The 24313-nt window shown below is 45.0% G+C and overlaps 1 protein-coding gene across 5 annotated transcripts in view; it reads right to left on the bottom strand.

Moving 5' to 3' along the window:
- The window catches only part of LOC126272274 (protein madd-4-like), a 2033115-nt gene that overhangs the window by 298742 nt on the left and 1710060 nt on the right, over window positions 1–24313 (bottom strand). For all 5 annotated transcript variants that reach the window (XM_049975019.1, XM_049975021.1, XM_049975022.1 and 2 more), the window contains exon 9: window positions 8528–8623. In XM_049975019.1, the coding sequence (XP_049830976.1) occupies window positions 8528–8623 (96 nt within the window). The remainder of the gene's footprint in view (window positions 1–8527; window positions 8624–24313) is intronic.

The following is a 24313-nucleotide window of genomic DNA, read 5'->3' as shown; positions in this document are numbered from 1 at the left end:
CAGTCAGGGAAAGAAATGAGTGTTGTAAGGATTTGGGTAGAAGAGCTGAAGTGTGAGTTGTGGTAGTTCTCGTGAATGGCAAACTCGTGTTTGAGGCGACATGTAATGTCAAAAAGCTGAACGGCCTTTATAGGTTTGAGGAAGGTCAAGGAGAAATCTCGACAGTTTAGTCTGCGTGCCTTATGAAACAGTGCACAGATTTAGGTATCTACCTTTCGCTATGAGCTGTATACAGTGGCTTGTGGAGTATGTATGTACTGGAGTATTCATAAAGTTTTAATCATCACGTAGAAAAAGTAACGTTGAGTTTGCCAAAACATTTATGGAAGTCTTTCTCGATTTTATGAATAGGTTCAACATTTTGTTTGGTTCGTCTAGTGTCGTGCTCAGGTATTTTGGTGCTGGGATTAGATTATGTGAGAGGATCGCAGAACCGGCCGTAGTGACCGAGTGGTTCTAGACGCTACAGTCTGGAACCGCGCGACCGCTACGGTCGCAGGTTCGAATCCTGCCTAGGGCATGGATGTGTGTAATGTCCGTAGGTTAGTTAGGTTTAAGTAGTTCTAAGTTCTAGGGGACTGATGACCTCAGAAGTTAAGTCCCTTAGTGCTCAGAGCCATTTGAACCACCTGAGGACTGCAGACATGAATCTCCAAATAAACAAAAAATTAGTTACGCTACTTTATTTTTCAGAGGTGATAACTAAACATTTACGGCTATGCGTCGTAGATGAAAACCTACATGAGTCGAAAGCCCCTGTGGTTTAGGAAAAAGTCTTTCGGCACAACTCATCTAAAACTGTGTGTAACGTCTGACGAGAATATGATCTGTATTTTGGAGCAGCTAGTTGTGCAGAAAAATACCGTTGAACTAACGTGTTCGTTTATGACATTACGCTTGTTAATTGTTATGGTTTGTCACACACTTGACAGCGATGTCGCATTATACTTGAGGATGGTCCGTTTATGACCAGAAACTGGTTGTTTAGTAAAGTGACAATACAGCTTTGTGAAAACCATGGTTTTCCAGAAAATTACATTTCTTGTAGCGATACGACACTCTACAAACCAGAAGAGTGACGTGGAGCCTGGTCTAGCAGTACGCTTCGGCATCATTTACACATTTATAAAGTATGTGGAGGGTAAACGTTAGGTACAGGTATATAAGCGACATTTAAGTTTGTTACTTCAAATATTCCCAGCAGGGTAAAGAGCAATAGCGTAACACACAAGCGCTCAAAAGTGTTCTGGAGTAAATTGATTATGCAATTGGGACCAGTAAAAAAGTAAACAATAAAAATCATGTATTTCTCAGTGGCCAAATCTCAAGGGTCCTGCATCAAATGACTTAGTGGACAATGCCTTCCATCTAACGCCGGGCGTTGATGTGCAACATCCAGAAGAGTAAAAAACTTCAGTTAACTGGTACTTCATGATAAAGAATTGTCTTTGTATACCAAACTGTCATAGTTTAATTATTACTGTAAAATCATATACCCAGGATCGTGGAGGATAATGCTTCCATTTCTTTGAACTCCACGTCTCATTCACTGTGGTGAGGACCTGAATCAAATTTTTCCGAGGGGTCGAGGAGACAACATTGAGAAGTCAACAGAATGGGGGAAGTATCTTCAAGGTTGCCAATTCTAGTTGTGTGTGTGTGTGTGTGTGGTTTTTCTTTTCTCTTTTAGATGCCTACACTTTGAAGAGGAATTCTCTTGGACATTTTATTTTATTTTTTTGTACAGTCATTCGTGATCAGCAGCCTCATGCCTTCTCTTATACTAATTCCTGGGGTAGCAACCTGCTTGAAATGGGAATATGGCGGAGCAGCTTCAAGTCAGTGAAGGTTTCCTTTCTTTCCTTCTCTCAGAGGCTAGGAAGAATTCGTTTGGCTTTCTTTTAAAACTTGGCAGATCAACTGTCGACATCATAGCTGAACTTCCCTGCCGTCTTTAAAATCTTGTTGTTTGATCGGTCGTGTAGCTGGCCGCGAAAATGCTCGAGGACATTCTCGAAGCCTTCTCTGTTCTCGAAGTACTGAGGCCAACGAAGGGTTGTGCTTTCCCAGCCCCTCCAGGGGCTTAGCGCATCACGCTTTCGGCGAGCGTTGGAGACTGGTCAATTAGTTGCGCCTTCCATCGAGAGCAGACGCCGAGGGTTGTACAGGAGGGGGTCTAGCAACGGACTGAGAGGTCACTCTGCTTTGAAGTCCCGGTGAGTATGCACGATCTGCTGAAACCTGAAGATGTAATCCTAAGTCGGTTTATATTTTGTGGGTTAGGGCCCGTTTAAACTTGTTGGTACCTTCAGGCGTAGGGAGTGACTGTGTTTAAATTACTTCTTGCTTGTTAAATTCCACATTTCGAATGAAACTTAGTACCACGCATGCAGTATGTTGTAGGTTCCTGTATCCGTTTGCGTAGACACTGTATGTTCGTCGCTGTTAGATTTGTGCCATCTAAGTTCATTAAATTTTGTTAGATGTGCGTAGGATTAATTCAGTTGTATCTCAGTCGTGTTGCTCAGCTTGATGGTCAGTTCTCACTGTGGTACAGAATGGCACGTGGTCATCCGTCAGTGCTACTTAGTTACCGGCCATTTCTGCTGGAGAGATATTGGACCCGCCTATCTAACAGTTCCCTCATTTCGTATTGAACGAATTTTTGAGGAATTTTTATAGTTAGTGTTAGTCACAATTTTCCCCTCTTGTATCTCATTGTTGATCTGATAGACCAAAGCTTGTGCATGGCGATAAACCCATCCTCAAGTAGATCATAGTTACTGTGTATAAAGAGGCTTCCAATGCTGATCGTCGTACAAGTTGACTGTATTCCCCCATCTCGTGTATAAGTGTGGGACTGTAGAAGCTACGATCGAACAATGAGACAGTCGTTCCGGACTTTAGTGTTTCTGTTGCGTTTATTTTGTTTTGTCAGATCTATCAAATAGGATTAAATTTTTGATAATCTAGTCAGACCCGATATGACACTGCACGTATAGTGAAAGAATAACTGCTAAATAGATGTAGTGGGATTAGCATACTTAGGGCTTTCATTTAACAGCCACTGTCAGGAAAATCAGTTATGTGTAGGAAAGGTAAGATTCCTGCACACATTGCAGTGTAGCGTAGTGTGTGTTGGCGCATAATGTGGGCAATGGCCACTGATATGATATAAATGAATAGTGTTAACGTATTTTTTGAGGGAATAGTATTACTGTACGCTTGATTGAGTTAAATTAAAAAAAAGCGTTACCTTTTTCATTAAACTGGCATGTTTGATATCATTTTGTAAATGATCTTCCATAAACTACGGCGGTTATCTTATATTTCGAACATAAACACAAAAATAACTTTATTTCTCCAAAAATGTAATTGTATACACTTAAAGGTATATAAACAAACATAAAAATTATGTTTTACTTTCAACAGTGTATCCTCCTATAGATTTAGTGACTGCCTCACAAACTCGAGGTATGTGTTCAACGTGTTTTTGTAGGTACCGCGAGTCTACCTCATTTCACACATCCTTAAGTACATTCCACAGATGTTCCTTGCTTGTTATGTGAACTTTCTAAGTAAGTCCATCCACTTCATCCCAGACTATTTCAATAAGATTAACAGTCAGTGCTTTGGGTCATCTACATCATATGCTTCCGTATCTTCTGTTTTTCCTTTGGTGCAATGTATTTCTAACAGAATGTCGACCGATGTTTTTGATCATTATCCTGTTGCAATGTGAACCCTTTCGCTATTAAGCGCAGTCCACATGGTATCTTATGATACTAAAGTATGCGATACATCTGGTCCATATATCTTTCTATTTTCACGAATTCGCCAAGTCTTGTCTCCTGAGAAACACCTCGCAACGTAATAGAAACCCCAGTGTGGTTAACTGTAGACAGAATGCAGTGCTGGACCACCGTTTCTGCTTCAGATCGACGAACAAACGTCCTCCATCTGGTACCAAAAATGCCGATTTTTTTCATTTGCGAATAAAACTTTCTCCACTCGTCATGTGTCCCCTTGCTGTGTTTCCCACACCATTCGAGTCTCTTTTTATTTACGGGCTGCAGAAGGGATTTACTCGCTGCCACACGTTCTTTCAAGCCGGTATCAATCAGTCTCCTGTTTATTGTTGCCACATATACGTTTTTCTTGTCAAATTGCGCCAAATCTCCGCGACTTTGTGCTGTTGTTTTGAGCCTATTTCTCTTATTATTAGCTATAATGAATTTTACATCACTCCCGGTTGTTCTGCGACGTCTTCCTGGTCGTGGCAGGTCCTTATTGCTAACTGTTGCCTTCGGCGGTAAAGGGCGTATTGCACAGACACACCACATCGTTTCCCAATTTGGGGCATAGATAAACCTGAATGTCTGAGTGCTACAATTGCAGTACGTCCGTCTATGTACATCTCACTTCTTGGGGCTGTAACAACGATGTGCACACTGTCAACTGTCACTAAGGAACCGAACTTCACTAACCATTGTAGTATGCATAGTACCAATGCTTGAAGTATACTGCGGACATCACAACATCACAGGGAGTAACAGGGGATAACGGAACGGTCATTCATTCGTCACACAATAAAACAAACTTACCAGCTGAGGTAACTATACTTTGTATGTACACAACATTCTACTGGGTAATACTGCATACAGATGAAAACAGACACACAAACCTGGCATGTTTACCGATGTTGTACAATACCTTTCTCTTGGAAAGGATGAATAATCAACAAATCAGCTGCGTAACCCAGGTATATTAAAACACTTGGCTTAGGTTTCTATAATTACAATATTATCCACTTGAGAAGGAGATTGTAGCGATTAGGAATTACACATTGGTCACAAAAAGCCCAAGTGAAACAGAAATGGCAAAAGCGGATAAATTCAATTAGCATACTGTTGTGAAAAGCTGCGTTAGAATAGAGCCGTTCGGCTTTCTTCAAGTAAAAATTCACCTCTAAAAAATAAAATAACTTGTCATGATAATCCGATAACATCATCTGATCTTCACTGCACTGCTCTGTTAAACGTAGGCTTGTAGTGCCCGGTAATCGAGCACTACTTGTACTCAGATATCAGACGTTAGCTAGTCAGCACGATTTTTCGCCCATAATCAGGCTTAATTTTTGATTTGTGAATTGATTTTATGTAGTCCACTGTGCATGCTTATTTGCACAATACCTATGCTGACACAGCTGTGCCCTGTATACCTGAATTACCTCAACTTAAGAGCCTAGTACGCCAGTCAGTTAGCAGGTGTTATCCGTAAAATTCACACTGCTGCTATGACATTATCATGTCTTGTTATTTTAATGTTTTTGAGGCGAACTTCTACTTGACAAGAATCAAAGGGCTTCATTCTAACGCACCTTTTCACCACAATACGTAAAAAGTAAGTATGTACTCTTGGCTTTTAGGTCTTTATCCTATTTGCTATTTCTGTTTTACTTGAAACTTTTGTAACTCACGTGTACTTTCTAGGCGTTGCAATCTCCTCTTGAAGAGGATAATTTTGCGTCTATAGAAACCTAGGTCAAGGGTTCCAAAAACCTATCTTATCCAACTGGTTGTCTCAGTTTTCATTCTTTACAAGACCGTCGCTTGTAAAGAAACTTAATGATTCTTCCTTATTGATAAATGTATAGATAATTGTTCGACTCTCATACCAAAGATTCATTTGAAAAGTATTTAACACTGAGCGACAAAAGAAGATTTACGCTCTTCGTTTATTAGTTGTGGAAATAGTTGCCTTTAGTTGTTCTCATGGCCTGGTGATAAGACGTATAAACGAAGTGCTCTGTAGTTTCAAGAGAAATTGTGCTAAATAATGAAAACAACTTCTGAAACAATTTCTCATTTATGATACCATTGATCGCAGCTCCTTTAACTCTGGAAGGTTATTATTATTATTTTGATTTTGCATGGAGAATTTAGATGTAGGCGACGATCTTCACGACGGCGCTGCTCAACAATAGAGGTACGTGAATGTGTTCATCTCTTTCCTTTGGTGGCCGCCAATGTCAATTTCAATATATACGTCATATTTGTCGCGACATTCAGAAACTGCAATCTTTCTTTTCATTTAATTATGAAGTCCGATTATTTTCTTTCTCAAATGAATAAATGCATTTTAACCACAATTCTTTTTACCCAGGCTGCGGGAATAATAGTACTTAGAAGGTACGTGCCTCTATGCCGATAGTACGTTCGCATACAGCTGAGTTTGTACCGACGTAACTAAACTCATGATCCATTTCCTTTACAGTGTTAGTTCTCATTTTGAATCACTCGGTCGGGAGTGCACTTGCCCTCTTATGCTGTGTAGTCAGTCGGGTGTATTCGTTAATAACCAGCTCTTGTCATGGTTGAGCGAAAGGAGTGCGGCGAGATTGTTTTACTTTCTAGAGTTGTTGCGTGACGTAGACGCACGGATTTTGTGAACTGATATTCAGACTAGACTTGAACCGATATAGTATGCTGACTGTGTATGCCGAGTTGGACTTCATTTAAGGAAGTAGGCAATACTGGACTCAAAATTCATATAAGTGAACTTATAGAAAGGAATGGGCAAAGTTTCAAAAGCCTATAATACACGTTTAGTCTCAAGCAGCAGACATTGACACGAATACATGAAGAAGATAACATTACGCCGAGGGTTAAAGCTGTCGTAATTGTCACGATAGTTCAAACTAACAGAACTGCCAGTGCTAATTAACCGTGTGTGAGTGTGGCGTGATGTTTATGAAGTATTTAGCAAAAAGGAAAAATAAAATTGTTCATCAAAAGTGGAAATTCAACGTGTCGCCTCCATCATTCTATGAATATTTGGTAATTGCTCATCAAAAGTTAATGAACAGTGACTAACTTGGAAGTAAATTCGTGGACTGTTAGTTGTGACAAGTGAGGTTTGGACATACATGATATTACGACGCAAGATAATTAAGACATTGTTAAAGAGTGTCTGGGTATATCGCGTCATATAAAGCGAACAATTTTACTTAGCAATGAACAAACAACGACCAATGCGATCTGCAGTTGAACTTTTTCCTCGCTTTTGGTTATGTGGACGATGCGCATGAGAGAAGATTCATCAATTACTGCACTAAAGTGTTTATCGGGCACATAATAATTCAACTTCAAACCATAAGAGACAATCAGAGTGCGCAGTTCGCATTGATAAGGAAACTGTGCGGATTCGCAGTCAAACGTTAATCATTACGCGAGGAACGATTTCTTAAGAGCTTTTTCATATCTTGTCTCTCGTTAAAAAATGGCTCTGAGCACTATGGGACTTAACTTCTGAGGTCATCAGTCCCCTAGAACTTAGAACTACTTAATGGGGGTAGGACGTCAAACGGACCGACTTGGATCAGGAGAGGCACCACCGGACATTTTATTTTCTACTGTCTATAATTTTACAAATAAATTCATAAAACTTTGTCAGCATGACCAAGAAGGATTCAGGATTCACACTCGTAGCAGCGGCAGTTCAAAAACATAACAAAATAATTTTTTTACATGTGAAATTTCATCATTTTTTCACTCACTATTGGCTGCATTTGTTGCTATAGGTACACTTACCTTCATAAGTAAGAGAGACTGTTAGATGAATTTTGCACAGCATACGAACCGTACTTACAGGTGTCTGAAACTCTAGAATCTATTTAATTTATGAAAAAATGAGTGAGCTGTTACGTTTTAAACTTTATGTTTAAAAAAAATCTAATTTTGCAGTTAATTATCTCAGTTTTTACCACAGTTTTTAATAGATTTGGAAAATTCTAGTGTTCCATACTCCTGTATGTATGGTTTGTATGCTGTGCAAAATTCATCAAAGAATCTCCCTTACTTGTGAAGAAAAATGTACCTATAGCAACAAATGCAGCCAACAGTAAGTGAAAAAATTATGAAATTTAATATCTAAAAAAAATTGTTTTGTTATGTTTTTGCACTTCCACTACTACGAGTGTGAATTCTGAATCCTTCCTGGTCATGCTGACAAAGTTTTATGAATTTATTTGTAAAATTATAGTCAGTAGAAAATAAAATGTCCTGCGGTGCCTCTCCTGCCTGCTCCAAGTCGGCCCGTTTGACGTCCTAGCCCCCTTAATCCTAACTGACCTAAGGACATCACACACATCCATACCCGAGGCAGGATTCGAACCTGCGACAGTAGCGGTCGCGCGGTTCCAGACTGTAGCGCCTAGAACCGCTCGGCCACTCCGGCCGGCGTCTCTCGTTAACCGACGGAGACATCCATCATCGCGCATCGCGTCTCGGCTTCCACCGACCGAGCTGTAGCGGTAACAGCTCCACGGCGTCGACAAGACCAGCAGGCGGCGGAGAGGGGGCGTCACACGTACTTAGTCATGGTATTACATGGTTTCTACGGGGAATTGGATGCCAGTTATTAGGTTTGTTGAAATCATCGAGCGGTAGTGTAGGCAGTTGAACAAACGGCTAATGCTGACTAATGCGCTGGGCAGGCGGCAGGAGTGAAGGCGGGCGGCACTCACGGGAGACCAGGGCGTGGCCCTCCAGGTGGGGCAGTCTGCAGCCTTGCAGCTCTCCTCTTGGTGTGGCGCCGGGCCGCGGCACTCCGAGTCAGCAACCTGCGGGAAATGGCCGGACAAACACAGCGCTTAGCGTACTCGTGGGTACTTACGACATCTAAATACAAAATGCACAAGCTATGAGGATTTTTGCTAGAAGCGAAATACTATTCTGATACTGGAAACAGTGATGAAATCTGTAATTATGTACATTTACACTAAAGCGCCAAAGAAACTGGTACAAACGTCATATTCGGAGATATCTAAACAGCCAGAATACGGCGCAACTTTCGGCAATGCCTATATGAGACAACAAGTGTCTGGCGCAGTTTTTAGATCGGCTACTGCTGCCATAATGGTAGGTTATCAAGATTTAAGTGGTGTTATAGTCGGCGCAAGAGGGTGGGGCACAACGTCTCTGAGGTAGCGATGAAGTGGGGATTTTCCCGTACGACCGTTTCACCAGTGGACCGTGAATATCAGGAATCCGGTAAACATTAAATCTCAGATATCTTGCGGCCGGAAAAAGACCCTGCAACAACAGGACCAATGACGACTGAAGAGAATCGTTCAATATGACAGAAGTGCACCACTTCCCCAAATTGCTGCAGATTTCTATGCTGTGCCCTCAGCAAGTGTGAGCGTGCGAACCATTCAACGAAACATAATCGATATTGGCTTTCGGATTCGAAGGCCCACTCTGTGTACCGTTGACGACTATTCTGATACTAGAAACAGTGATGAAATCTGTAATTATGTACATTTACACTAAAGCGCCAAAGAAACTGGTACAGACGTCATATTCGGAGACATCTAAACAGCCAGAATACGGCGCAACTTTCGGCAATGCCTATATGAGACAACAAGTGTCTGGCGCAGTTTTTAGATCGGCTACTGCTACCATAATGGTAGGTTATCAAGATTTAAGTGGTGTTATAGTCGGCGCAAGAGGGTGGGGCACAACGTCTCTGAGGTAGCGATGAAGTGGGGATTTTCCCGTACGACCGTTTCACCAGTGGACCGTGAATATCAGGAATCCGGTAAACATTAAATCTCAGATATCTTGCGGCCGGAAAAAGACCCTGCAACAACAGGACCAATGACGACTGAAGAGAATCGTTCAATATGACAGAAGTGCACCACTTCCCCAAATTGCTGCAGATTTCTATGCTGTGCCCTCAGCAAGTGTGAGCGTGCGAACCATTCAACGAAACATAATCGATATTGGCTTTCGGATTCGAAGGCCCACTCTGTGTACCGTTGACGACTATTCTGATACTAGAAACAGTGATGAAATCTGTAACTATGTACATTTACACTAAAGCGCCAAAGAAACTGGTACAGACGTCATATTCGGAGACATCTAAACAGCCAGAATACGGCGCAACTTTCGGCAATGCCTATATGAGACAACAAGTGTCTGGCGCAGTTTTTAGATCGGCTACTGCTACCATAATGGTAGGTTATCAAGATTTAAGTGGTGTTATAGTCGGCGCGAGAGGGATGGGACACAACATCTCTGAGGTAGCGATGAAGTGGGGATTTCCCCGTACGACCATTTTACCAGTGGACCGTGAATATCAGGAACCCGGTAAAACGTCAAATCTCAGGTACCTTGCGGCCGGAAAAAGACCCTGCAACAACAGGACCAATGACGACTGAAGAGAATCGTTCAACGTGACAGAAGTGCACCACTTCCCCAAATTGCTGCAGATTTCGGCGATGGGCCGTAAAGAAGTGTCAGTGTGCGAACCGTTCAATGAAATATCATCGATATGGGCTTTCGGAGTCGAATGCCCACTCGTGTACCGTTGACGACTGCACGACACAAAGCTTTACGTCTCGCCTGGCCTCGGCAACACCGACATTGCACTATTGATGATTGGAAACATACTGCTTGGTCGGACGAGTCTCGTTTCAAATTGTATCGAGCGGGGACAACCTCATGAATCCATGGACCCTGCATATCAGCAGCTGGCTGTTCAAGCTGGTGGAGGATCTGTAATGGTGTGGGGCGTGTTCACTTGGAGTGATATGGGACCCATGAGAAGTTTAGATACGACTCTGACAGGTGACTCGTACGTAAGCATCGTTACTGATCACCTGCACCCATTCTTGTCCATTGTGCATTCGGATGGACTTGGGCAATTCCAGCAGGACAATGCGACACCCCAAACTGCGAGAATTGCTACAGAGTGACTGGAGGAACATTCTTCTGAGTTTATACACCTCCGCTGCTCACCAAACTCCCCAGACATGAACATGATAGAGCATATCTGGAATGCCTTGCAACGTTCTGTTCAAAAGAGATCTTCACCCCACTCGTACTCTTACGGATTTATGGACAGCCCTGCAGGATTCAAGGTGTCAACTCCCATAGCACTGCTTCAGACCCTGCCATGTCGTGTTGCGGCACTTCTACGTGCTTGAGGGAGCCTTACCCGATATTACGCACGTGTACCAGTTTTTCGACTCTTTAGTTTAGTAAATATTACTTTTATGATTGCTAAAGACTATGACAAGAATGTGTATAGAAGAAGCCAACATGTAATCGCCGGCTGCTATCATTTAATATGCTTACGGATTTATGGACAGGCCTGTTACAAAAAGGTACCGCCAAACTTTCAGGAAACACTCCTCACACACAAATAAAGAAAAGATGTTATGTGGACATGTGTCTGGAAACGCTTAATTTCCATGTTAGAGCTCATTTTAGTTTCGTCAGTATGTACTGTACTTCCTCGATTCACAGTCAACATGTGTGGGCTGACGAGAATCCGCACGCAATTGTGCAATCACGTCATCAACACAGATTTTCTGTGAACTTTTGAGCAGGCATTGTTGGTGATGTCTTGATTCGGCCCCATGTTCTTCCACCTACGTTCAATGGAACACGTTATCATGATTTCATACGGGATACTCTACCTGTGCTGCTAGAACATGTGCCGGTACAAGTACGACACAACATGTGGTTCATGCACGATGGAGCTCCTGCACATTGCAGTCGAAGTACGCTTCTCAACAACAGATTCGGTGACCGATGGATTGGTAGAGGCGGACCAATTCCGTGGCCTCCACGCTCTTTTGACCTCAACCCTCTTGACTTTCATTTATGGGGGCATTTGAAAGCTCTTGTCTGCACAACCCCGGTAGCAAATGTAGAGACTCTTCGTGCTCGTATTGAGGACGGCTGTGATACAGTGCACCATTCTCCAGGGCTGCATCAGCGCATCAGGGATTCCATGCGACGGAGGGTGGATGCATGTATCCTCGCTAACGGAGGACATTTTGAACATTTCCTGTAACAAAGTGTTTGAAGTCACGCTGGTACGTTCTGTTGCTGTGTGTTTCCATTCCACGATTAATGTGATTTGAAGAGAAGTAATAAAATGAGCTCTAACATGGAAAGTAAGCGTTTCCGGACACATGTCCACATAACATATTTTCTTTCTTTGTGTGTGAGGAATTTTTCCTGAAAATTTGGTCGTACCTTTTTGTAACACCCTCTATACTATCATTTGATAAGATTATGGCCCTTTGTTCTGTTCGGTTTGCTCTCTCTTGCAATTTGGGGGTCGATTTGGTCGCTTGCTACTGATCTGATGTACTCGATGTGAGCAATAGCGAATTGCTGTACTCAAGTCTGTTATTCTGTATAATTTCATTTTGCCCGAAGTAAAAACTTAGCGGTAAATGTGGTTCTGTGTTTTCATTTATAGAAATATAATTCCCATTGGCCACATGCGTGAGTTTTCAGCATTTTTAGCACCCGCTGCTGCGAGGACGAACATAACATCGCTGGTCTCCTTGTTGTCCGCCATTACGCGGAATTTCAATTTTCAGTAATTATTTATGAAAAAACGCAACCTTAAGCGCACAGCCTTGAGGTTTGCCGATGACATTGTAATTCTGTCAGAGACAGCAAAGGCCATGGAAGAGCAGTTGAAAGGAATGGACAGTGTGTTGGAAGGAGGGTATAAAATGAAGATCAACAAAAGTAAAACGAGGATAATGGAATGTATTCGAATTAAGTCGGGAGATGCTGAGGGTATTAGATTAGGAAATGAGACACTTAAAGTATTAAAGAAGTTTTGCTATTTGGGGAGCAAAATAACTGATGATGGTCGAAGTAGAGAGGATATAAACTGTAGACTGGCAATGGAAAGGAAAGCGTTTCTGACGAAGAGAAATTTGTTAACATCGAGTATAGATTTAAGCGTCAGGAAGTCGTTTCTAAAAGTATTTGTATGGAGTGTAGCCATGTATGGAAGTGAAACATGGACAATAAATAGTTTAGAGAAGAAGAGAATAGAAGCTTTCGAAATGTGGTGCTACAGAAGAATGCTGAAGATTAGATGGGTAGATCACGTAACTAATGAGGAGGTATTGAATAGGATTGGGGAGAGGAGACGTTTGTGGCACAACTTGACTGGAAGAAGGGATCGATAGGTAGGACATGTTATGAGGCATCAAGGGATCACCAATTTAGTACTGGAGGGCAGCGTGGAGGGTAAAAATCGTAGAGGGAGACCAAGAGATGAATACACCTAGCAAATTCAGAAGGATGTAGGTTGCAGTAGGTACTGGGAGATGAAGAAGGTTGCACAGGATAGAGTAGCATGGAGAGCTGCATCAAACCAGTCTGAGGGCTGAAGACCAAAACAACAACAACAAGCGCACTGCGGAGTCCTGAGATCTGACCATTACAAATATATTTTTACAAAACATGTAGAACTGATGTAAGTATAAGGTCCAGTATCGAGAACGACTCGGCTCAAGGCTTAAGGTAAAATAATTAATTCTCAGTTTATGCTGGTGTAGAGGTGAAAGGTATTGAACCTTAACAACATTACTCATTTATGGATGGTATTTTCCAGTGTTGAAACGGTGCTTTTGTGGTATTCAGTTCATACTTTATGCGTAGATAGGTACAGACCTTTTTCTTGCATAGACAGACTACATTGTATTTTCACTTGTACCGGAATACTTTCAAAGGTTTAGCCTATACTTATTTGCAATGTACCGTGTGGTTATAATCAAACTTTCCCTATTTAACACGTTATAACACGGACACTAATTACCGCACGAGTATCAGACTTGATAGCATTAGTGTCCAGTGTATGGGGTGCATGATTTCCATGCGTCACAGCGCCACCGTCCAGTTCACACTATGGCCACCAGGTGCCGTGATCAGTTATCGTGATTCACGGTCTCACACACCTGACCAGTCGCAGTGCACTTTTTGATCTGTCAGCACGAGCTTGGACGAAAGGAGCAGGGCATTATTGGTGCTCTACAATCAAAACAACAGTAATGATACAGCTGCACTTCGAGAATATCGCCGACTGAAAGATGACGAACGGCTCCTCTTCCTCCACTCACTATCCGGAGCATGATGTAGAAGTTCGAATCAACTGGAGAACTAGGCGTCGGTCCAGAAAGAGGCCGACGACAGGTTGCACCACAGGTGGCTGATGAGATCGCTGATGCTATGCCAGACAACGCCGCGCGCAATTCCTGATCGTCAGGCAGTGCGCGTGCTGTGTCACGACAGTTGGACATCCCGTGGCCCACTGTACGGAAGGTGCTTCGAACTATTACCTAATGGTATCCGTACAAGACCCATATCATACAGCAGCTTGCGGCACAGGACGCCCACAGACATTTTGACTTCGTCAGATCATTTTTCTCTGACGGGTGAGGAAAGCACACACAACTGCCGAGTGTGGGGATCTTCACATACAGTCAATGTGCACGAAGTTCCTGTGTATGGTGAACGTGTCATCGTATTGTCTGGCTTCACGCATACGTTCATCATTGGCTCATTCTTTCTTGAACAGGTTGGCGCTCAAGGACCAAAGACGTACAATGTGACTGGCCAGCGTTACTGCGATACGCTTCGTCAACATGTCATACCCGCCCTATAGGAGATTGCGGGATTGACACTAGATGTTAAAAGAGTTGCAGGTGGGGGCGTGAAAGAAGGAAGGAGTACTCTGCCGTCAGTAGAATAGCAGTAACGGAAGAATGGGACGGTCACAAGGGTCCAGCGATTTCGGAAGTGGACTAGTCATTGGATGTCACATTAGTAAAAATGTGTCATCGACATTTCATACCTTCTAAACTGCTGGTGATTTGGCTGTGAACTGGAAACTCCCAGGAGCAACCACAGTTAAAGCAAGTCCAGGAAGAGCTCATGTTCAAAAATGTTCAAATGTGTGTGAAATCATATGGGACTTAACTGCTAAGGTCATCAGTCCCTAAGCTTACACACTACTTAACCTAAATTATCCTAAGGACAAACACACACACCCATGCCCGAGGGAGGACTCGAACGTACGCCAGGATCAGCAGCACAGTCCATGACTGCAGCGCCTTAGACCGCATTTTTTTTAACTAAAGGGGCGATCGCTTAGTGCCAATCATAAATTTAAAATAATAGGGATTTTTTTATTTTCAATAAAGATCACTCTGTTAAAAGGAACATGCAGATCATTTCATGATATAGTATATGCATTACATATTGAGTGCTGAGAGAAGCGTGAGGTTCATTATCAGCTGTCAAATGTGCACACCGAGTGCACTCGGCACATCCCACCTGCGTGGTAGGTCGAGGAAGACTGCCTGAAGATAGTTGGCAAAAGTTTTCCAATAGTGTGACCATCAATGAACCTCATCGTTGGCTTGCTGCAAGAAACACCAAAAGTCAAGTAGCGACTTGGCAGCATCTCCATAGACGTACGCGATCGTCCAACCTTTGATCCAGATGATCGACTGGGATTTTGTTGCCGGAAAGTAGTCACTCTCCGGATGTAAGAAGGAAGCAGGTGTAATATGTTGCGGGGTCACAAGGAGGTAGCAAGCTACCATCTGTCTTCCTAGGAGCCAGACGTCCTCCACCGCGATACAAGTTAAGCGGTGATGGTCGTCATCCATTTGGCGACATTTCGGGCATAGTGGAGTGTCCACTAGTCCAATTGCGTGGAGCCTTTGGTTGGTGTTGAACTTGCCAAAGGCGACAGAGAACCACAGTGCCCGAACGAAGGTAGGAAGCAATTTTTGGTGCACATGTATCCAAATCTTCGGCCAATGCAACCTGGGGTGTTTGAGTTCAATGACATTACGACTTATCCCTCGTAGCGGCCAAACATAAAGATCTTATGCGCATGGCGGTCTCGTGCGTGGAAGCTCGTCTCTGATATAACTAAGTTCCACGATAAATGTTGATACATGCGCAAAATGTGGCTTAATGTTGCTCACCGTCACCGGAGCTGTAAGGGACGCTGGAACCAGGAGATCCAGTAGGCGGGATGTAAGGGAATCACACTCGCTACGCCATTGCTTATACATCGTGGCTAGAAGGAGCGCCGTCGCTCGGCAGTGAACATTCGTAAGTGCGAATCCATCCTTGTCCGTAGGGAGCGTATCGCACCTTGAGGGGCGATCCAGTCATCACAAAATAGCCTAGTGCTGATTGAAGTCGACGTCCGAGCGTGAGTGGTAGGGGGCAGGATCTGCGAAATATGCACCATTCGAGAAACCACATAAGTGTTCAGATACTCGACTCGCTGCAAAGGATCAAGGCGCCGTAAGAGATATTGTCGGACCATGGTACGTGTTGCCTGTAAAATACGTCGGTAGTTAACTGCCGCAGTATGTTTTACAGATGAGGTAAAGTCTATGCCGAGATAGCGGAATCGTTGCAAATAAGGAAACGGACTGATTTCTTCCGGCGTAAGGCCCCTTCCAAGCGGCATTGCCACCGATTCGTTCATGTTCACTGCACTACCCGCCGGCACACTATGGTCCAACAACAGTTCAAGGACCTTCTTTAGCTCTTCCTCAGAACGAACGAGCAGCAGGTCGTCCGCATAGGCACGACATTTGAAGGTGTAGCCCCGTAGTTCCATCCCAGAAAGAGAATTTGTTAACCTCCCAATTAATGGCTCCAACGCTATCGCGAACAGCAGCATCGTAAGAGGGCAGCCCTGGCGAATGGATCGTCGAATTCGAATGGGCCCTGCTATACGCCCATTAACCTGTACCAAGGATTGTGCACCCCCATAAATCCTTCTAATGAGACCAGTAAAACTGTCTGGAAATCCCATTTGTTCCATTATAGCCCACAGATAGTTGTGGTGCACCTTATCAAATGCACTGTCAAAATCAACCGCCACCATCGCCGCTTTAAGCCGGCACTCCTCCGCTAGCGCTATCACATCACGGCATTCGCCAGTAGCTGTTTGCACATTCACCGTCCCACCCGGTGTCGTCTGTTCTGGAGAGAATGCTACGAAATAACATACGACATCGGGACCTAGCAACCGTGCAAAGATCTTATAGTCGGCATTAAGCAGGGTGATGGGGCGATAATGTGTGACCGTAATCCCTGGCTTCGGTTTATGTACTGGCACCAAGAGGCTTTTCATAAAAGCCGGTGGAATAGGCGCATCGGAATTTAACATCTCGTTGTACATTTCCGTCCATCGCGGTGCCATTTAGTTGCGAAATTCTCGGAAAATGCAGCATTAAGCCCATCCACGCACCTTGTGCGATCGCGTCATGTATGTTCTCATAACTAATGTCTTCCAGTAAGGTTCCCGCGGCTTCTACCGTCAGTGTACGGCAGACGTGCGTGGCTATACGGTCGAGGTCATCGACAGGGGCTGCTTCTTCCCGACAGATGTGTTAGTAATGGTCAACAAATGCTGAGACAATGTCCGCTTGAAGCTTCACTCTTCGGTCTTCGCGGGTAATTAATTTCCATACCAAAACGCGTCGTCGGTGTTTTCGTTCATTCGAGACGTGGTACATGGAAGGAATCTCGTGCCTTATCGTATCGTGACATCTGGCGCGCACCATGGTTCCCTGAAGATGTTTCCTAGCTAAAGCCACTAGTTTAGCTTTTATCCTTTTGCGTTCGATCCAGATGTCCTGTCCCGGCGGACCATCATCCAGGTCGCGCAGTGCCGCAAAATAAAAGTCGGTCGTACGGCGGCGCCATTCGGCCATCTCCCTGCTATATGAGATGAACGTGCGGCGAAGCGCCGGTTTAGCACAAGTCAGTCACCAATCAAGCTTCGTCGCATACCTTTCAACCCTTCGCTCGCACATCGTCCAAGTCTCAAGGATCCGTTGACGGCATTCAGGATCATGTAGATGTTGAATGTTTAGTTTCCACGGGGCCTTACTGTTCCCCACCTCTCCACAAGGAAGAAGCACCGTACAGATGTAAGCGCTGTGATCGGAAAATGCCAATGGCCAGCGTTCCGCGTCCTGGACATCATTTGCATGAGCCCGTGAGATATAAATGCGATCTAATCTGCTCACCGAATGACTTGTCACATAGGTGTATCCCGGTGCATCTCCATGTCGAAATTCCCACGTGTCACTAAGTACAAGGTCGTTGACAACGATTCGCAACTCCTGGCTGATGTTTGCTTGCGCCCATTGGTCTTTCTGGCTGAGAACACAGTTGAAATCTCCACCAATTATTACACATTCAAAACGTCCATGGAATAGTGGGGCATTGTCTTCTGCATAAAATCGCGCCATTTCCCGCCGCCGATTATTTCCCGACGGTGCATAAAGATTGATGATATGTGTCCCAAACGTCGTGAAAGCCATTCCCCTGGCGGACAGAAGATAACACATATTTTCCACTGGGAATCCATCTCGCACTAAACTGCCACACCACTCCCATTGTGATCTCCATGTGACGAATAGGACTGGTAGCCTGCGATGTATGGGAGTGCAGCTATGTGGACTTCCTGCAGCAAAGCAAAATCCATATCAGACGCCCAAATCGTGTCCTTCAGTAGGTGTATTTTGGCCGGTGAACGCCCGTCATTTATATGTAATGTCTCAATACGGTTCGCATGGCGTTGAAACCCACTCTGTCGAGGCGCAACAACATCTCCCTGCATCGGCGCTGGGGGCTGAGTTAGAAGATGTCCTCCTGCCCCTCTCCCTTGACCTTCAGTAATTATTAGGCCGTCTTCGTGAGTACCGGCTGCCTCTGTATGACGTCCGGCGCCTCCTCAATATCGTCATACCACGTCTTTTCAGGCAGTGATATATTCGTGTCAATAGCCACAACATCTGCGTCTTGAGAGCCAACTGGCTGTGATTTCTCTTCAGCATCACCACGTCCCTGTACCGGTAATGTGACAGACCGCTGCCGGTCTGATCGAACAGTTTCCATTGCCTCATCCTGTTGCGTAGAGGCTGTTGTGTCGTCTTGGTCCACAGGCACATCGTCGTCAGGGCAAGGGGAGTCATCCCGAGGCGATGTCGTGCGACGCCGCCGTTTCCTCCGTTTCGGGGAACGTTGTTTGCGAGATCTTCCTTCCGTGTCTTCAGCTTGTAGGGAATCACGTCTGCCCGACAAAAAAAGCATCCGTAGGAACTGGAAGTGTTTCGAATCCCATTGTTGTACTTGGCGGGAGTTTGGTCGAAACTGTTGTTGTCGCACAGAATGCGTTCCAGGCGGATCAGCATCCGTAGTGGCTGGAACTGCTTTGTGTACTATCGTTGTGCTTGGTGGGAGTTCGATCTCAACTGATGTTGTCGCCGTAGATTGTATGCTCGATGGAGCAGCATCCTCTGTCATACCGACGTCTGCTACAAGGTTTCGGAGAGTGCCATATTGATCTTCCACTGGGGCTGTGTCCTTTCGGTCATCAGCGGAGGCAGTGAGGGCTTTGGCATAGGTGATCGGTAGTACTGTCATCGCCGGCGACGGCTCCCGCACATCTGAAGGCAGTTGCGTAATCCGCTGTTGCGTACAGTTCGACCTGAAGTGTACCTCCTGGCCACAGATGGAATATGTACGTGGTTGACCATCGTCAAACACCACCGCCCGACAACCACTAACTGTCAGATAGGTCGGTACATGCTTCTGAAGATCAATAGTGATCTGTCGCACTCCGTTAAAAACGGGGTACGTGGCGAATTTTTTTGTGTCCAGCGTTCTGCCATGTGACTATGTACCGTGCCGTATGGCTTAAAAGCCTCGATAACTTCGGCAGCCGGGAGCTCAAATGGCAGCTCAAAAACACGTATCGTCCGTACACCCAGACCAGCTTGTTCTACAGTAACCGTGCCGACATTCCCGTCACCATAGCAAAATCGGAGACTGCTTTTGACTCCTGTAGAATTCTCTCACACGCCGCGTCATTTACGATCTTAACATACACCGTGGGACTAATGACGGACAGGTGAATTCCGACAATATCGTTTCGCGGTATTTGACTTCCTCTCGAATGAATCGTTCCACTGCTAAAGCCTTTGGTCGTTCGTAGTCTTTGCAGAAATTGAATCGTAATGTAGTTTTCCTGTACTTCTTCGCCATGATCATTGCTACTAGCCCGCGAGCAGACTAAGTCCGCCAGCATCTCGTGGTCGTGCGGCAGCGTTCTCGCTTCCGGCGCCGGGGTTCCCGGGTTCGATTCGCGGCGGGGTCAGGGATTTTCTCTGCCTCGTGATGGCTGGGTGTTGTGTGTTGTCCTTAGGTTAGTTAGGTTTAAGTAGTTCTCAGTTCTAGGGGACTGATGACCATAGATGTTAAGTCCCATAGTGCTCAGAGCCATTTGAACCATTTTTTTTTTGACTAAGTCCACAAGTAAACAAACACTCGCACACGCCGCGCAGGCGGAAGTATCGGACCTCCACTTCACACGGCTGCTAGCGCCGAACTGATAGACCGCTCGGCTAATCCCCCGCGGCCTCGTCGGTCATAAAACCACATAGCATGTAAACCAGACACCATGGTAACCGGATATATAATCCATCCACCTAGAAACATCTAACCCGTGAAGTGTACCTTGAGCACACCAGCCGTCTCCGCCGTAACAGTACAACATACGGCCACGCTTGGCCAATACAGACATTGTATTTTGTAAGCGTATTACCATGGCGGAGCCGTCTGGTGTACTCAAGATAATATACGATAACCGTGGAAGATTTTTCCGCACATATTTGTACTTTCAGATTGTTATTTTGGCTGTTTCTCTCCTTTTACTAGGTCCACTTCATGCGTTAGATGTTTCATGACGGATGGATTATACTGTATATCCGGTTACCTTGGTATCTATTTTACATTATATGTGATTTTATAGCTGATGAGTTACGTATCCGGATACTTTTAGGTAAGTTTCTTTTCTTTCAGTTTACGTTATCTGCGTAGATGTGCAAGATAGAAAGACAGGACCATGCCCTTTTCCTCTGTTTGTATATAATTCATTGGTTTCTTGTTTTTGTAGACAACCTGGTGGTGCTCTTAAAGGGTGAGAAGCGTCTTTGACATTAAATAATTTCGTAACGGAGACTGTTTTTGTTCTGAACCACTTTTAAATCGGTTGCTGTAAAAGCCTGCCACGACGGAGTGGGAAATTTTTTGCAATTTTGGAATGTTGCCATTAACTTAACAAAGTTTCTCGTGGCCTGTTTACATTAGTAGTGACTGCGTTTGAGGTGCAGCAATGGAAATGGAACGTCGAACACGCCTTTTGCTGTTGAGGCAAAGCGAGAACCGGGCAGAAGGAGCAGCGGGGACCTAACGGGCCACCATTAGCTGCCGCAGGTCGCACGCGGCCTGAAAAGGAAATTGGCTCCTTTGACGAAGGTAGGTGCCCTACAAAGCTCTCTCCCCTTGCCTTCTTTTCCTCGTTGGGCGGAAGGAGCAGCCCAGTGGACGTCGCTTCGGAACTACTGTGCGGAAAGGCAAAGAACTCTGTCGTCCGCTGCAGGCAGCAATCTCTCGTGCCTACTGAGCCGCGTGGAGGGGTCGAAACCGTCTGACACTAATCGTGCAATCGAAAGAGGTGGCACGCAGAACAGTAACAACTGTTACAAAGTTTATCATTAACACTGCGCAGCAAAACTGAAGGACAAGTTTTTCGATACCCTGCGAAGCATAAGCCCCTTCCTCTCTAATGGCGCAAAAGTCTGGGAGTGTGATGGATCACGGGACAAATTAACCTGGAAGTGGTGTGTTAGGTGCAGTAGGTGGACATGCTCTAATCATTTGAAGGAAGTTGGTGTCAATTGTTTGGACACTGCAGACTAAAATAACAAATGTGGCAGAAAATAATTTTGGAAACGTTGGTTCAATTGTTGTATTGGTGACGCTCGTACACAGGTATCGCAGTGTATTTTTCACAAACTATACATAGTATTCATTTTTACTGCAATATACACTACTGGCCATTAAAATTACCACGAAGATGACGTGCTACAGACACGAAATTTAACCGACAGGATGCTGTGATAGGGAAATGATAAGCTTTTCGTGCTGACACGAGGAAAGTTTCCAACCAATTGCTCATACACAAACAGCAGTTGACCAGCGTTGCCTGGTGAAACGTTGTTGTGATGCCTCGAGTAAGGAGGAGAAATACGAACCGTCACGTTTCCGACTTCGATAAACTTCGGTTTGTAGCCTATCGCGATTGCTGCTCGCGTTGGTCGAGATCCAATGACTGTTAGCAGAATATGGAAACGGTGGCTTCAGGAGGGTAATACCGAAAGCCGTGCTGGATCCCAACGGCCTCGTATCACTAGCAGTCGAGATGACAGGCATCTTATCCACATGGCTGTAACGGATCGTGCAGCCATATCTCAGTCCCTGAGTCAACAATTGGGGACGTTTGCAAGACAACAACCATCTGCACGAACAGTTCGACGACGTTTGCAGCAGCATGGAATATCAGCTCGGAGACCGTGGCTGCGGTTACCCTTGACGCTGCATCGCAGACAGGAGCGCCTGCGGTGATGTGCTCAACGACGAACCTTGGTGCACGATTGGCAAAGCGTCATTTTTTCGGATGAATCCAAGTTCTGTTTCAGCATCATGATGGTCGCATCCGTGTTTGGCGACATCGCGGTGAATGCACATTGGAAGCGTGTATTCGTCATCGCCATACTGGCGTATCACCCGGCGTGATGGTATGGGGTGCCATTGGTTACATGCCTCGGTCACCTCTTGCTCGCACTGACGGCACTTTGAACAGTGGACGTTACATTTCAGATGTGTTACGACCCGTGGCTCTACCCTTCATTCTATCCCTGCGAAACCGTATATTTCAGCAGGATAATGCACAACCGCATGTTGGAGGTCCTGTACAGGCCTTTCTGGACGCAGAAAATGTTCGACTTCTGCCCTGGCCAGCACATGCTCCAGATCTCTCACCAATTGGAAACGTCTAGTCAATATTGGCCGAGCAACTGGCTCGTCAAAATACGCGAGTCACTACTACTGTGTTATCGTGTTGAAGCTGCATGGGCAGCTGTACCTGTACACGCCATCCAAGCTCTGTCCGACTCAATGCCCAGGCGTATCAAGGCCGTTATTACGGCCGGAGGTGGTTGTTCTGGGTACTGATTTCTCAGGATCTATGCACCCAAATTGTGTGAAAATGTAATCACATGTCAGTTCTAGTATAATATATTTGTTCAATGAATACCCGTTTGTCATCTGCATTACTTCTTGGTGTAGGAATTTTAATGGCCAGTAGTGTAATTTCTCTTTCGTGTGTTTTTATTAAAACTGGTTATTTCTGAATATTACAATAATTTTTAGGGTATTATGCGTAATAACTATATGTAATTTATAGTTGTGTATAATAATTAGGTGTTTTTAATGGTTATGGAAGCAGATATCCGGCAGAAAAATGCGTAACGACTTATTATAGGTTAAGTAAACATCTTAGAGACTTTGACAATACTCGGAAGCGGCAGCAGTCGAACAAGGAAAGCCGACACGTGTGTCGACGTTGGTCACGTTTCTGACGAACGTGTTAAGCATAGATCTGCGATTGAGGAGTCAGTCGCCACCCTAGAAACTTCACAACATTGACGGAAACATTGAATAAATACCCCCTACAAACGGGCAGGACGGTGTCCTTCGAGGGGAGAAAGATGACACGAAGAAACGTCGCCTGGACGTACGGACAAAATACTTCGCTACAACGACTTAGCCGCTGCAGTGCTCGACAGAAGAAGATGCCGGTACCGGGCCAGGAGGTCGACGCAGAAGAAACTGTCCCAGATGTTGCCAAAAAGACTTTCGTGTGGTACTTACCCAAGTGGCTGGCCAGTACGAAGGGACTGCGACCACGCCACCTGTGAACCTATAGTTTGATGAACACCGCTACAAGACGGTGAACCTGAGGGACGCTGGTTAGATTCCGGGATGGAGCGCTGCGTGCCACGCCGCAGCCGCTTGTTAATAACGCAAAGAGCGAATTCACAAGGAGAAGGCCGCGTCGTAGCCGCTGCGAGTCACGGACACGGTCCTGAATGGAGGTATACAAGGCCCGGAGCGCCGCTGCAACACGAGCCGTCGCCGCATCAGCGTAACGAGAATCTGCACGCTACGACTCCGCCGTTTCGCCGCCGCGAGGAATTGAGCGAGTTAAATGGCTGTTAGTGAACTACCAGTGTTTCTCTCACACCTCACCCACTGAGGCAGGTAAAGAACCCATCCCACCGCCCACAAAGAGTCGCTTTTCCTCCCGCCATCGCAGACGAAATAGTGACCTTTGCTTCCCTCTGTCATTGTCACTCAATATCTAGTGTCACTCAACCCCTAACCGCTACAAAATATAGCACATCCTAGAGCAGAGTAATTAATTAAATCGCATAACATTTTGGAAGTATACAGAGTGGTCCATTGTTCGTGACCGGACCAAATATCTCACGAAATAAGCGTCATACCAATTTTTTACTTGGACTACTTTTGGTGTTTTG

This window comes from Schistocerca gregaria, chromosome 5, assembly GCF_023897955.1.
Source record: "Schistocerca gregaria isolate iqSchGreg1 chromosome 5, iqSchGreg1.2, whole genome shotgun sequence".
In the NCBI taxonomy this organism is placed as follows: Eukaryota; Metazoa; Arthropoda; class Insecta; order Orthoptera; family Acrididae; genus Schistocerca; species Schistocerca gregaria.
This window is presented reverse-complemented; position numbering and strand designations above follow the sequence as displayed.